The 16666-nt window shown below is 37.7% G+C and overlaps 1 protein-coding gene across 4 annotated transcripts in view; it reads right to left on the bottom strand.

Annotated features, from left to right (window-relative positions):
* The window catches only part of rapgef2b (Rap guanine nucleotide exchange factor 2b), a 357783-nt gene extending 343769 nt beyond the window's left edge, over positions 1–14014 (bottom strand). For 2 of the 4 annotated variants that reach the window (XM_059964949.1, XM_059964950.1), the window contains exon 1: positions 13609–14014. In XM_059964949.1, the coding sequence (XP_059820932.1) occupies positions 13609–13677 (69 nt within the window). In that variant the 5' untranslated portion in view covers positions 13678–14014. The remainder of the gene's footprint in view (positions 1–13608) is intronic. The other 2 variants (XM_059964952.1, XM_059964951.1) reach the window with 2 other exon arrangements.
* Between the last annotated feature and the right edge of the window lie 2652 nt (positions 14015–16666).

Genomic DNA, 16666 nt, shown 5'->3' with positions numbered 1-16666 from the left:
GTTTCACCAACATTTTTTATTTTGATGTCCAACAACTACAGCATTTTTCTTTTACAATATACTTAATATTTATCAATGACAGACCATGGAAATGAGCTCTCCACCCTGTGGGCCATAAAATAAAAGAAGGGCCTTATAAGCAGTGTAGATGATAGCTTTAAATTACAAAAAGATGTTAAAGTGAACAGGCAAAACTAGTGCTAACAGCTTTCAATATAGCTAGCAGATGTGACATCCTCTCCTTTGGAATGCTAGTTTTTATATCCAGATGACCAGAAAATGTGGTGTAGAAATTACACTATAGTTATACAAATCTTTATTGAAAGTGCTTGTAACCAAGAGTTATTTTGGGCATTTCATGGAGAAATTGGTCTTGAGGAATGCAGTACAGATTCACCAGAATAACATCAAAACTTTGTGATCTAAAACCAAAGTTGATGAGAATGCATAGAATGGACAAAAGCAAACTACTGCTGTTGATCAAAGATCCTAAAGTTATTAATCAGTCTAAAGATTAGATCCAGTCTTTCAGGAGTGAAGCTAGGATGCACATTTACCACCAAAATAAAAACAAAAAATTCTGGAAATACTCAGGTCAGGCTCCACTTATAAGAGGAAGGCTAATCTGCTGAGTATTTCCAGTCTTCTATTTTTATTTTAGATTTCCAGCATCTACAGTTCCTTTGATTTATATTAACTGGCAAACTGCAGAAGAAATTTGGAACAATGCCTGCAAGCAGCATTTAGGCAGATGGTTAATTAATAGTATTAAAGGCTAAGGAAAATGCAGGTATGTGAAGTTAGGTCACTGATCACCGTGATCTTAATGAATGAAAAGCCTGAGGTGCGTTGATTCCTCATTCTGCTTTGAATGATCCTCCTTCGCAGTAGTGTGTGGCTTCCATCCGATGGCACCATTAACAGCAAACTAAAGATCGGTGAACTGTGGACATCACATCTCCTAGGTCTTAACTTCTTAGTTCACTGTACTGGCACCTTTGCTTTAGTCTGACCCACTCTTTATTTTCCTTCTTTTCCAACCAGAAGGTCTCTCACTGAAGTCACCCAACTCTGATCATCTTAATAAACCCCTACATTGTTTAAGTCAATTCCTCATTGTGTTATGGGATGTCTAAAGAAATCAGTCTCCCAACTTTTAGTATACCAGTCATCCAGGCCACTTCCTGAAACCCCATTAGACAGCTTCCAATGAGACTATCTAATAGGCACCCAACCAGAGGTATAATGGATAAACAATTAAAAAGGCATAAAAAGGAGCCTAAATTATACTTTGAAATTCTTTTTGCATCTCCTCACTGGGTTAAGCTTCTCATCTTTACCCAATGGAACGCTGAGTACCATGTCCAAAGGCCATATTCTAACCCAAAAAAAATACAAACAAGAACTATCACCAAAATGTTTCTGCAGAATCACTGAGATTTTCACCACAAGAATCTAGAGCATGGCATATTCAGTGAGCTGTGCCCACAAGTAAACTAAGTTAGCACCAAGTTGGTGAACAATGAAGTTGGACTGTCCAGCCCACTAAATATATTCACTGTTTGAATTCCAATCCTCTTCCCAATTACTCTCTCCATTACTGGCACTTTATTACTGAACATAACAGAGCAGAATACAAAAATTAATCCTAACTGTGATGAGCATCTCAAATAGTTATTTACAAATCAGCTGTCAAAAAAATTGCACATGACAGCATTCATTTCAACTCAATTCATTAATCAAATATTAAATTAAAAAATACTTTAGAGGAAAATCTAATGAATCTGGAATAGTAAACACATTTGTCAAGGATAAATAATCACTGAAACTTAGAAAAGTAAATTACCTCTTATCAAAATTTCAATGTATACTCAACTCAATTCTTTTCATTTGAGCACTGGATAGTCAAATCACTAACAGAAAATATGAAATCTTTTCATGCTGATATATCCATACTTGGATGTTTAACAACAGAAACAGTCAATCATGAGAGTTTATACTGACACCATAGTTGAAACCAATACCATTGTAAGCATTTGCTAAAAAGTCACATAAAAGCACCAAATCAAGCTCTAACCAAGATGATATTTGGGTAAGACAGAATTTGTAGGTGTATGCAGGATGATTCAACAAACTTCTATAAATATTTTAAGAATACTATGATCCCTATCTTTGAGTTGTTAGCTTTAGTATTCTATTTCTACAAGCCTTTGTTAGCACAAAGATAAGCAAAGCAATGTGCTTGACTCTTATCGATTTTATGAACTAGTCCAGCAAACAAATGGAAACATCAAGTCTGCTGTAAAAGCCCAAATAAAAATCCAGAAGAAACAACTGGCTCTGACCCAACTATCTAAATATTTGATTCATTCATAACAAAAAAAAATGAACCTGGTCAATCCTGCACCTGAGTCTTATGTGAAAATGAGAAGTGACTCAAAAGCAACAATCCAACGTATCAATACTCATAAAATCCTACTTTTTTAAGTTAGCCTTCCTAATTCTATCACCATCTCCTAGTATGTCCTGTCCAATTTGAATCAGAATCAGGTTTATCACTGGCATGTTGTGAAATGTGTTGTTTTGTAGCATAGTACAGTGCAAGAGATAAAAATTACTATGTAACAAAAAAAAGTAGAGAAAGAGCAGTAGTGAAGTAGTGTTCATGGACTGTCCCGAAACCCAAGGGCAGAGGAGAAAAAGATGTTTCTGAATTGTTGAATGGGGATCTTCAGGCTCTTGAACCTAATATAATAATTGGATCCAATGTAACATGCACATTGATAGATCAGCTGTTATTTTTCTGAACATGTTGTATGCTTCCTGGATTTTAAAATACTATGCATTTTCTAAGCCATTCCCTACATTAAATATTGGGGTAAAGATAATGATTTAGATCCAACTGCTCAATTTAATGTTACAAAAAAAAAGCCTTGTGGAGATGAAGGTATGTATCTAAAGTACTTATTCAAGAGAAATTATCGTCAAATGGTGTGAGGATCATTAAAATAACAAAAATACACATGCAAATTGCTGAACATCTCAATGCACCTATGCATTAACCTTGACAGTATATTGTAATGCTCTTACATATAATTTCTATAAATTCCTGTTTTGTTTTGTAAAATTCTTTTTAATTATCAAAACATAGCTCAATTCTGTTAGACAAACTATTTGCAGCAAACCCTGCAACAGATTACATAGGATTCGGGAAACAAATATACTACGTATTTGGTTTAATTAGTCTATACTCATATTTATGAATCACTTAAGCTTCCATAGGCCATCTTTCTTTTTAAGATGTCCTTAATTACCATTCACCTCAACCCATAGTAGGAAGTTGCAAATTCACCAAACTTTGAGTAAAAATATTTCATCCAACTCTCTGATTTTGCAATAAATACCTAGTTTAATGGATTCAAGTTATGCTCTTACCATCTTTACCATCTCAGTATCCACACTCAAAAACCTTACAAACTTTAGACTTCCACTGAGTTACCTCCAAACCTTTAAGAGAAAAAGCATTCAGCCTTTTCAAAATTTACCAGTAAGTATCACCTCCCAATTCTGATATCATTCTTGTATATCTTCTCTATGACCTCTCCAATGCCACCCAGAATTCTCGTCGGTATTTTCCATGGTCTAACAAAACGTCACAAGAAATTTAGCATAACTTCCTTAGTTTTGAATTTTACCCCTCTAGAAATAAACCCCAATACTTGGCTTGATTTCCTTATGACCCGGCTAACCTGCAACACCTCAACTAGTCTTGCACCTTCCAACAAATGCAATGTCTCCATTCTTCCATGAAAAAAAGGTAGCATTTATCTCAGAACTTCATCTGCAAATTATTAGCCCATTTTACTAATGTCTCCTGTAATTTATAACAATTTTCCTAATTATTTAGCATCTGCTCCGATTAGGTTCCTACTGCAAATTTCAAAACTGTGCATTTGATTAATTCTATACATATGGGTTCTATTTTTGGCTGCATTGCAGGTGCATCCTTTTTCCTGACTAAGTACTTCTACTGCACGTTCAGATTTTCCTAGATACATTATACCTGGTAATATTTAACTCCTATAATGACTTTTCTATCAAGACTGTATGTCTCAGTGATTCTATATTGGTCTGATTTCTTTCTACATAGTGTACTTGTACAAATATTGCTGGTGCCTACTTTTTTTCCTTTATTGCATGCATTTCAAAAATCTGAACATTATACAGTTGCCTGCCAGCTTATTATGCATAACACATAGAAACTCTCACATCATAAAGGTACATAACAAACATTTAATCAACACATTTAACATGCTGAAGGAATTCAGCAGGCCAAGCAGCACCTATGGAAAAGAGTAAACAGTTGATGTTTCAGGCCAAGAACCTTCATCGGCACTGGGAAAAAAAAGATTGGAAGTTACAGCAAGAAGGTGGGTGGCATAGGATGATCATAGACAGAGGCTGTGGGCACTGAGCCCCATCAACAATGACCTGGACTCGGATCTCTGTTTACCTTTATAACAGGAGAAAAGAAATCATCTTGTTCTTTGCTGTTACAAATGACAGTGAAGTCAGTTTTGTTGAATCTCTGGATTAGGATTTTAAAGTTTCCCAATTTGTAACACAGTGATAATTTATTTCCTTTTTTCCTCCCAGTCCACTCAATCTAATGTTGTAGAGAGAAGCCCTCAATTCTCTGTCCATCAGAGATTATAATAAATAGTAATTGACAAGGAATAAAGGTGTAGGTTATTTTCTAAATGGAGAAAATTCAGAAATCAGAGAAGCAAAAGGACATAGAAACACAGAAAACCTACAGCACAATACAGGCCCTTCGGCCCACAAAGCTGTGCCGAACATGTCCTTACTTCAGAAATTACCTAGGGTTACCAATAGCCCTCTACTTTTCTAAGCTCCATGTACCTATCCAGGAGTCTCTTAAAAGACTTAGAAGTCCTCATGCAGGATTCCCTAAAGGTTAATTTGCAAGTTGAGCCGGTGGTAAGAAAGGCAAATGCAATGTTAATAATCATTTTGAAAGAATTAGAATATAAAAACAAGATGAAATGCTGAGGCTTTATAGGGCATTGGTCAGACCACACGGAGTATTGTGAGCAGTTCTGGGTCAATGGGGGAGAAGCTCAATAAAGCCTGTCAAATTTTGAAAGGCCTAGACTTGAGCGGACGTGGAGAGAATATTTCCTGAAGTGGGGAAATCTAAGATCAGAGGGTAAACAAAAGGACATCACTTTAGATCAGAGATGAGGAGGATTTACTTAGCCAGAGGGTGGTGAATCTGTGGAATTCATTGCCACAGACAGCTGCAGAGACCAACTCATTGCGTATATTTAAATCAGAAGTTCATAGGTTCTTGATTAGAAAGGGCTTCGAAGGTTATGGGGAGAAGGCAGGGGAATGGGGTTGAGAGGGATAAATCAGCCATGACTGAGTATACTCAGCGATTCCATGGGCCATATATGGCCTAATTCTGCACCTTATTTTTGGGGTTTTGAGTATAAGAAGAAACAGGCAGTAAAATTCTAACAGAGGTCCAACCAAATATAATTGAAATGGCATTGCTTGCAATTTATCCAGAAATATACAGCTGTAAGAAAAAGTTTGAAGACTTTTAATTTCTTTATTGATCATATTGTTTAATCATTCACAGTCCAGGCTGGAAAATGTATGTGAACACTTATATTTAATAACTACTAGAACCACCTTCAGCAGCATAACCTCCACTAAACGTTTCCTGTACACATTGATCAGAATTGCACAACAGCAAGGAGGAACTTTAGACCATTTATTCCTCCATACAGAACTGTTTCAGTTCATCAACATTTCTGAGAAACCTTGCATGAACAGTCTTCTTCAGGTCATGCCACAGCATCTCAATTGGGTTAAGGTCTGGATTCAGCCTTGGCCACTCCAAATCACAAATTTTCTTCTTTTTAAATGGTTCTGTTGTTGATTTACTCGTGTTTCAGACCATTATCTTGTTGCATCGTCTAACTTTTATTAAGCTTCAGGTGACATTCTCCTGTAGATTGTTCCGATACAATTTTGAATACATTGTTCCCTAAATAATTCCAAACTGCCCAGACCCTGAGGTGCAAAGCAGCCCTGAACCATGATCCTCCTTCCACCATGCTTCACAATTGAGATGAGGTTTTGGTGTTGGTGTGCAGTGTTCTTTTTCCCTCCAAACATAGCCGTGTGCATTTCTGCCAAAAAGTTCATCTTTTGTCTCATCTAGCGGAAGCATTGTGGAACATCCAGATGGCCTTTTTGTAAACTTAAGACATGCAGCAATGTTTGTTTTTTGGATAGCAGTGGTTTCCTCCTTATGAACACCATTCTTGGTTTTTCTTATAGTGGGCACCTGAACAGAGACTTTAGCAAGTTCTAGAGATTTCAGCAGGTCTTTTGCTGTTATCCTTGGGCTCTTTTTCACCTCCTTCAGCATGGCACATTGTGCTTTTGGTCTGATCTCTGCAGGACGCCCACTCCCAGGGCGAAGGACAACAGTACTGAATTTCCTCCATTTGTAGACAATTTTTCTTTCTGTGGACTGATGAGCACTCAGGTCTTTAGAAATGTTTTTCTAATGTCCTCTGAGAGTTGTTTTCATCCAGACATGGTACACATAAACAGATCTTTCTTGAGAAGAGCAGACTCTGTCAGTAACCTGACTTTGTGGGCCTTTTTATAGGGAAGGGCACCTCGACAACTCACCTCCAAACTCATCTCATTGATTGAACAAGTAACTCCAAATAGCTTTTATAGAAGGCATTGCTCCAGAGATTCACATGCATTTTTTGATCTAGACAGTGACTGTTTAAATGGTGTACTCAGTATCGGCAAGAAGTAGCTGGTGTGTTATTAATTTAGGCAGATTGTGTTTATCTATTATTGTGACTTAGATGAAGATCAGACCACATTTTATGAGTAATTAATGCAGTAAACCAGGTAATCGCAAAGGGTTCACAAACTTTTTTCTTTCAACTGTAAGGCAGGGATATTCTTTCCTATCTATTTGCATTATCAAATCTGCCATTAGACTGTTTATTATAGAAAGAGCAAGTGGTCCTGAAACTTTGCTGAATCATACACAATTTTCTCTGTCCATTCAATATACAATGTGCTCAGTTAATCTTATCATGACAGATTCTGCATTGCATCTGTTCCTGATTGTGTAAAGCATTAATCTTGGCTAAAAGCCAACACCAGGAATAACACCTAGTTATCACACGTTTTACTCTCTCTTACTTCTCACAGAATATGTCCTCTACTTCAAATTAACTTTTTCACTTAAATCTCTTCTCCCTTCAACAAGCTTGACAATATTATTACTGAAGTTTTCTAAATCCTGAATACGCCTTCTCAAAAGTGCCCACACATCTTGAATGCGCAGAATCTTCTAATTAGAACCCAAGGGCCAAAATATTTTCCTTAAATTAAACCTGTGATTCCTCAAGAATTCTTCCAAATATCAAAGGATAAATCATTTAATTTTAAAACAACATGGGTTATGTTATAACTACAGGAATACAAAGCTGAATACAAAGGAAATTTTTTCAATTACTTAAGAGTCACATGTGGTATTCCCTTCTGACAAAAATGGATTTAGACCTAATTTATAGCTGCCATATATTAATTTTGCCAATCTAAAAATTAATTAAGTCTCACACAAATAATTATCTAACTACCTCTGGGCCTGGCTGCTTGGGGAGCAAGATCAAATTTCTATGATTAGAATCTACCCAAATACATTTGTGATACAAAATCACTATCTCTCATGTTAAAAAACTGACAAAAGGCTGATGTTATTATTTGTTATATATTAAAGAGATGCATAAACAAAAACAGTTGTTGCTCCTGTGCTGAACTAAAGAACAATATGAGCAATGCAGTTAGGTTCATTATGAGGATTTCTCATAACTGCTCAAGCGGATGTCAAGTGATCTGCTTTCCACATGTACAAAAAACTATTTCGCAGCTCAATATAATTTCATATTTACATGTTCCAACTGTAAAACATTAACTTTTTAAATGTCCATATCTGATATTACTTAATTTTTACATACTTTCCACAGATATCTTTGATAATAAAAGCATTCTAACAAAAGAAAACAATCCATTTGTCTCTTCAACATTCTAAGGCTTTAGTCTTGGCACATGATAAGAATTATTTGCCTTTAAATGCTTCTTCATTTGTGCCTTGCAACATTTCTACAGACCAAATTAGTTTTAACAATTCCCTAGGGGAAAATAATGAAAGGAAGAGATACCCAGAAATTGCCTTCATTCCAAAGCAGACAATTTAAATGACACTGCTATTTGCTATTCTATTTTAAATCAACTGAGAAACAGATTATAATTGCTATATATTGTTCATAAAAGTGCAAGTTTAAACTTTTGTGCATAACATCAGCTTGCTGATACATTGAAATAGTCTCCACTTGGATTAGAAGTTTGCATATGCAAACATATGCATATAACACTTCAACTAATAAGGCAACAATAAAAATTATTTTAAAAATGACATCAAATATCTTCCACAGAAGTTAATTTGAACACAGCAAGGAAGCTGAAAGCACATTAAACAGCTGACTATAGTACATTCTTTACAAATCACTGCAGTTTCACATTCAATAACCTTAAAGAAAACATTAATCAGTAGAATAGACAAATATAAAAAGATATTCTGCATTTGATTTTGAATTATTTATACAAACTTCAAATAAAAGAAATAATGGACTGAAATGCCAAGATGTCATTTGTATTTTAAATATAAAATACTACTTCAAAAAATTGTTCCAAGTGGTACTGAAAAGTTTAAGAATGTGAAAGATATTCAATAGCCCTGATCACTTAGCTGGTGGAGTGGAAACTCACTGGCTGTCAAAAGCAATTCAAAGGATCCAGAAGGCTGTCTGCATTGCAATGCAGCTCTACAGCCCAAGCTGCCAGTGGAAGATAGTGCCATAGTCCATTTTGAAAGAAACAGTATGCCAAAGTACAGGCAGCCAACAATTTCAGGAAAATTCAGCATCAGCCCTATCAACATTCCTGTCCCCAAGTTACTTGTTGAATTCTTCTCCATAATCTCTCTCATACCCTCCCATATTCTACTTCCACTGCTCTTCCTCCTCTTTCCATCCAGCCTCCCTCCTCTTCCAAGACAGAATTATAGCAGGACAGACTTGGAGGGAAGGAATTCCAATATGCAACAGAGACTGAAGCACGATCAGAATATGATTATGAGGTTCAGAGACGTAGGATCTAATGAGGGAGGAAATGATGGTCCGAGTATGACTAGTACAGTATGGGATGCTGATGTTCCAAGGTATAACAGCACTGGGAAAATAATTGGGGAGCTCAGGTTAGGCAACAATGAAACAATTCATGGTCTAAGAATAGAGGGTAGCCAACAATGGAAGATGGGTTGTCAGTAATTTGGCAATGATGAGAAGGAGCAGACTGACCTGTGCTCCAAAAATAGTAAGCAACCTCAAAGTCTATGAAAGGGACTAAGTCAGAGAGCAGATTGGGTAGAAAGAATTCAGATGTATTTTAACCAAGGGCATTGTGACAAAAAAATATATCAAACTTTTCTTTGGTCAAAAATTAATTTTTAAAGCACAGATGCAATCTTCTGTCCATTATCATATAAATCTAACGTATAAAGGAAAATTACATTCTGGATTGGCATGATAGCATATAGTCAGTGCAATTGCCACTGCTGTCTGAAAGGAATTTTTATATTCTCCCTGTGGCAACGTAGGGTTCCTATGGTTACTTCTGTTTTTTCCCATATTCCAAAGACATACGGTTAGGGTTAGTGAGTTGAAGGCATGCTACGCTGGCGTCAGAAGCATAATGACACTTGTGCTTGCTAATTTGACTTGCCACAAATAACAAATTTCATTGTATGCTTTGCTGTACATGTGACAAAAAAGACAATCTTTATCTTGATTCAAGATTCAAGTACATTTATTATCAAAGAAATAAATTATACAACCTTGAGATTTGCTTGCTCACAGGTAGTCACAAAGCAAGAAACCTGAAAGAACCCAATTTAAAGAAAAAAAGAAAAGACCAAACTCAATGCACAAGAGGAAAAAAAACCATGCAAGCAATTAAAGTGAACAACGGCATTCCAAACCAAAAATAAATCCTCAGATCTGAAGCCTGGAGCAGCCCGGAGTAGGCCCAAAGCCTCGTTATCAGTTCATCATATTAGCGGGCACAGAGCACAGCAGCTGGGGCAGTCTTCATAGCCTCAGCATCATGGAGATGATCATCGCAGAGGACAAGTGAAATTGGCTCTCCTCCTGACCAGCACCCTGTCTTTTCAGTCTATCTGGTCAGCACTTAAATTCACCCAAAGACAGAAAGGCAATAGGCTCCAGTGCTCTGGACAGAGGAGTGAACATCGCAGAGAATGAGCAAAATCACCTCTCACCTCCAACCTAGGCCGGCATTTAAATTGTCTAGACAGTGCATTCTACCCTGCACTAGGATCCAACCACTTCGAAAGACCCCAGACCTAGACCACATTGCCTTGCAACCCGCTCCGCCATTCCCCAGCCCAAAGCCGCACTCAAGCTCTTTGAATCAGCTCAGCGCCCAGAGCAATCCAAACTCGTACCCGGGCCAGCAGTACAAGCATCAAAATCGAATCTCCTGTCTGGGCCCCAACTTCTCCTTACGGCACCTAGAGCAATCCAACCTCACTCCCAGTTAGCTGAATGGGCATTGGAACTCCATCTGCATCAATTCATCCCCCAAACTCACCCCTTCGCTGTTTGCAGCGATAATTTAACACAATTTACCTCAGAAAAAGGTATTTTTAATGATTTTTTTTTGGTTGGAATTATGATGATAAGTGCACTCCAAGTGGCAACTACTAGATATACCTTTCTAAAGTCGTGCAAAAAGGCTACAAAAAGTAGAGGATACAGCCCAGTCCATGATAGGTAAAGCCTTTCCCAGTGTTATGCAATTTACAAAGAGAGCTATCAAAAAAACCAAACATCCATCATCAAGGACCCCCATCATCCAAACCATGCTCTCTTCACGCCACTACCACTACACTGGAGTTACAGGACCCTTAAGTCCCACACCATTAGATTCAGAAACAGTTATTGCCCTAAATATCAGGCTCCTGAACCAGCATAGATAACTTCACTCACCTCAACAGTGAACTCACTCCACAACTATAGTCTCACTTCCGAAAACCCTGAAACTCATGCTCTCAGTATTATTTATTTACTTTTAATTACTTGCTGATTTGTCTTCTTCTGCACAAAGGTTGTTTGTCAGTCTTTATTTATGCATATTTTTTCATAAATTCTATTCTATTTCTTTATTTTCCTGCAAATCCCTGAAAGAAAAAAATCTCAAGGTAGTATATGGGGTGACATATGTATTTTGATAGTAAATTTACTTTGCTATGTATATACAATACATCTATAGATGGAACATATAGCTCGTGTTGGTACTCAGGACAAAATAACTTAAGGCTACCATATACTTTGTCTACCATAATGATGACAGCAGATTTCAACTTCCTCCAATATCTCACAAAAATTATTGCACTTTTTTAAATATTGTAAACATCATTCACCTTGATCAGAGTAAAAGTCTTCCAAATCACAGTACCTTCCTGCTAAATTGTGGCTCAATGGCAACATTTGCTGATTCAGTGACGGCAGTTCATTGGATTAATAACCTCTTGCAAAGTGTAACTCAAAGGGTATTCCCAAATGCATTGTTGTAACTGCTGGACAAGTGAATTTATCATCAGATTCTCCTTCTACGCTCACTATATGTAACGCACGCACTATACATAAAGATGTTCTTGACCAATAAACCACTGTTAAAATAAAGTGTACAATGAGAATCAAATTCAGGAAGCTTACAACCAAAGTTCAAGGTAATTATAGAACTGGTTCCTCCAAAATATAATTCTACATCGCATTTAGTTGGTAAAATTATAAGTATTACACGTCATATAACAGAAGTGTTTAAAATTATTAAAGGCTTCAAATCAGATGTGAAGTAATAAACACTAGTTTATAGTCACAAGTTTAACTCACTGGTGTTTCAATACAATTTGTGTGTCAGGCTAATATTAAATGCAATTGTTAAATGTTATTTTGGTAAATTATTGAAGGAGCTATAATCCACAAATGCCTTCTTGTTTATTTCATTTCAAATTAATGATGCAATATTTCACCTTTAGAAAACGCAGCAATAATTTTTGAAAAAGCTTTGCGTATAATTTCTGCATTTCATCATATTATTTTACTCAGTATTAAGCTAAAATCTAATTTGACAATCCACCATTTCAAAATTCAAATTTATCTCACCAGAAAGTAAAAACAAAAAGGTGTACAAATTATCTTGTGAGGTTTTTGTGGATCAACTCAACCTCTGACAGTAATAAAAAGCTTGTGCTTTCCTACACATAGTGAAAAACAAACACATCTAACAAATCCATGTAAAAAATAAGGACAAGATCCCAAAAATCTGAAGGTGGTAGGTTAAATGGATGTAGTAAATTGCCCTTAATGTAGGTAAGTGGTAGAATCTGGGATAAGTTCATAAAAATGTGTGAGAAGAAAATATGTAATTAGTGAAATGATCAACATTGGGGCCTGTTTCGGTACCGTATTGCTCCATGGTATTATAACTATTTTGTCAGAGTAGAACAACCCCCTTCTCACATTTAAAAAGCTTTAATATCACTTTCACAAATGGTATCTAACTAAATCAAATCAAAATGTTACTAGTATTCATAGCTTCAAATGAACAGAAATATTTAACTTAAAGTCACTGAAACTCCAATTCACAACTAGCTCTCTAAAGACACGATTTAAAATCCTTGAAAACACAAAGAGAAAGTTTCAATGACAGACTAGAGGCAGCAATAGATGCACTTATTTTCCAATATTCCCAGTGACATTCCAGTGCCAACTTAACGAATGAGCTTTTGGGGGCAAATATAAAACTTCTCCGAAGGGTGAAAAATATTTATTGGTAGATGAAGTTGGATAAATCGGAAAACATAAAACAAGCACAAAGATATGAAGACATTTTAGCACAGGTGGAACAGGGCTTGAAAGTATTTGCAGGCCTGTAATATACAAAATAAAAATCAAGTGTATGACGTGAAATGTGTTTCCAGAAGATGGCACAGGGGAAAGACAAAACTGTACTAGAAATTGCAAAATAAATAAATAATGCAAAAAAATTCGTGAACCATTCAGAAAGAAATTTAATGACGGAGGGGAAGACGATGTTCCTAACATACAAAGTAGAGTCTTTGGGAAGTTACTTTCCTTGTTGACAGTTTCATCTTAAAAAAACGAAACTGGGGCTGCGGTCACTGAAAAGCAATTACAAATTAAAAATGTATTGAGTTTATTGCAGCGAAGTGATTGAATTTTTAAATAACTGCTATTAGAAGAGTCACACCTGACCACAGAGAGGGCGCCAGAGGCCCATCACTCATGAACTGCAATTCCTTTATCAAGGAACCAACACTATCTTCCCACTTCTATTTTATCCCCATTGCAGTCCAGGCTTATTTCCCTTTACCTGTTGCGTCCTTTCAGTTGGGTTCTTCATCACCGCCTGCCTGAAGCTGTTATCCACATATGACGCCATGGTGCCGGCTGCGAGTTTCCCTGGATAATTTAGGCCTCGCCTCTGTTCCCCGTTGCTCTCCAAATCCAGCCCGTCTCCCGTGCAGCGAGAGACAGCGCCGGCGACGCTCGGTGCGGCCTGCTCGCTGACTCCGAGTCCGGGCTCCGGCCCGAAACGGTCAATGCTGCTGGTTCGGCGCAAGCGCAACAGGGCACGAACGGAGCGGCTACGTCACTCCCGCTCGATCAATGGGTCCGCGAGCTCCGCGCCGCCGCTCAACACAAAGCGCTCGAGCCCCGCGCCGCCACCCTGGCCGCTCCGGCTCGCTGCCATCCTTCATAATCCATCCCAATTCTTGTCTTCAGGAACCGCGAAACAAAATAATTTCGTTTCACTGTCTTTGCCGCGATTCTGGAATGATGTTGGCAACAAACGCATGAAAAACTATACTTTCAGAACATATTTTTTTAGAATAGCGGGAAAAAAAATCCAATCAATTAGTGTTGTCAAATCCTCTTCGTCGTCTCCTCGCAGTCAGGGAGAGCGACCTGAACTGGGCGCTTTGTTCCATCACAAGCGAAAATCTTCAGAAGCCGGAGGAGGGGCAAATTTTAAAAAAACTCCTGGCAAAACTAAACTTCCAAAGAACTCTCACCCAGAAGCTCTCTACTGCCTCCTCATTCAGATCATCAGGGAGGGGGAAACTAATTCTTTTTCCCCTTTGACAGCCAGAGGGCAAAAAAAAATGCAATACATGCCATAGAGATGAGAAGATACATCACGAGATGCTATGGTATGATACAAAAGACTGGTTAACTTTTCTGACCAACATTATATCTGAAACGTTCATCTTTTTAGATTCATACAACTTAAAATGATATAGATTATTTTTTGAAATTTGTACATTTGCTTATTAAGCAAATATGTGCTTCGTAAATGTACATGTACTTTGATAATAAATTTACTTTTAACTTTGAAGATACAGAGGGAAGCCATTCAGCCCATTGAGTCCATGTCAGCTCAAGGTAGTATGATCCCAACTCTCCTATTCCCCTGCCCCCTTCCTATTTATTCTTTTTCACAAACCCATCAATTTCCTTTTAATTCTTTTTATAATTAAACACATTAAGTAATCATGACTACCTTTAAGAAAGGGGCAAATAACTAAAATAACTACAGATGGAGCTCCCTGATGTTTGCCACAGGGAAAACCCCCACCAGGGCCTTGTATAATTACTGACTACATTTCTTTCTACCCCAGCAAAACAGCCAACATGATCAAAGGTTCTACCCACCCCAAAAATTCTCTCTTCTCCCCATCCCTTTGGGCAGAAGATGCAAAAGCTTGAAAGCACATACCACCAGGCTCAAGGACAGCTTCTGCAGCACTATTGTAACACTATTGAATGGTTCACTAGTATGATAAGCCAGACTCTTCACAGTCCACCTCACTGTGACCTTACACCTCACTATCTACATGCACTGCACTTTCTCTGTACTTGAAGACTGTATTCTGCACTCTGTTATAGTTTTTACCTTGTACTACCCCTTAGTGCTTTTCTAATGAATTGATCTGGATGGACAGTACACTAGAAAGTTTTTCACTTTCTTGGTACATGTGACATTAATACACCAGTTTACCAATTTCTCTTTTCCAATGGCCAAAGAGATTCTCCATGAATCGCAGTACGACTCTGTCCAACCACACTGTGAGACTCACAAACCACCCCCGTGCTCACACTATCAGCCACCCTCTGCCTCATTTCTGGCAGACACTGGTTCCCACATTAACCATCTAAGAAATCACTAAAGGGAATGGAAGCAAGTAATCCTTGATCCTTGGCACTGTATAGGAAATTAAAAGGTTGCAAATTCTTGCCATTACTGGCACTTGGCACTGCCAGTGCAGTCCTAAAAGCCATAATGGGGCATAACATAATGCAAGCGTTGTTAGAGCACAATGAGTCTGCACATGTGTTCCCCCCTCATTCTTCTGAATTCCAATGAATAAAGACCCAGAGCCATCAAATGCTCCTCATATGATAAAAATTTCAATCCTGGAATCATTATTGTGAACCTCCTTTGTCAGCACATCTTTTTTTACATAAGGTGCCCAAAAGTGTTCACAGTATACTCCGTGAGGACTCATTAGTGCCTTATAAAGCCTCAACATTACATCCTTGCTTTTATATTCTAGTCCTCACAAGATGAATGCTAGCATTGCATTTGCCTTCCTCACCACTGACTCAGCCTGCAAATTAACCTTTAGAGAATCCTTCATGAGAACTTCCCTTTGCACCTCAGATTTTTGAATTTCCTCTCTATTTAGAAAATAGTCTATGCTTTTATTTCTTCTATCAAAGTGCATGACCATACACTTCCTGACACTGTATTCCATCTTCCGCTTCTTTGCCCATTCTCCTAATGTGTCTAAGTCCTTCTGCAGCCTCAACACTACCTGCCCCTCCACTTATCTTCAAATCATCCACAAACTTTGTCACAAAGCCATCAATTCTATCACCCAAATCATTGAAAAGGAACATAAAAGGAAGCGGTCCCAACACCGATCCCCTTGGAACACAATTAGTCACCACAGCCAACCAGACAAGGCTCCCTTTATTCCCACTCTTTGAGTCCTGCTAATTAGCCAATGCTCTATCCATGCTAGTATCTTTTCTGTAATGCTATCGGCTCTTAAGTTGTTTAGCAGCCTTATCAAAGGCTTATCTTGTCAAAGGCCCGCTGAAAATCCAAGCACATAACATCCACTGATTCTCCATTGTCTAACATGCTTGTTATTTCTTCAAAGAATTCCATTAGATTGTACAGCCAAGATTTTCCCTTAAGGAAACCATGCTGACTTTGGCCTCTTTTATCATGTGCCTCCAAGTACCCCAAAATCACATCCCTAACATTCAACTCCAACATCTTCCCAACCACTGAGTTCAGGCTAACTGGCTTACAAGTTCTTTTCATCTCCCTCTCTCCTTTATTAAAGAGTAGAGTGACA

This window comes from Hypanus sabinus, chromosome 3 (assembly GCF_030144855.1).
Source record: "Hypanus sabinus isolate sHypSab1 chromosome 3, sHypSab1.hap1, whole genome shotgun sequence".
Classification (NCBI taxonomy): Eukaryota; Metazoa; Chordata; class Chondrichthyes; order Myliobatiformes; family Dasyatidae; genus Hypanus; species Hypanus sabinus.
The sequence above is the reverse complement of the archived record's forward strand: the minus strand, read 5'-3'. Positions and strand labels throughout refer to the sequence as shown.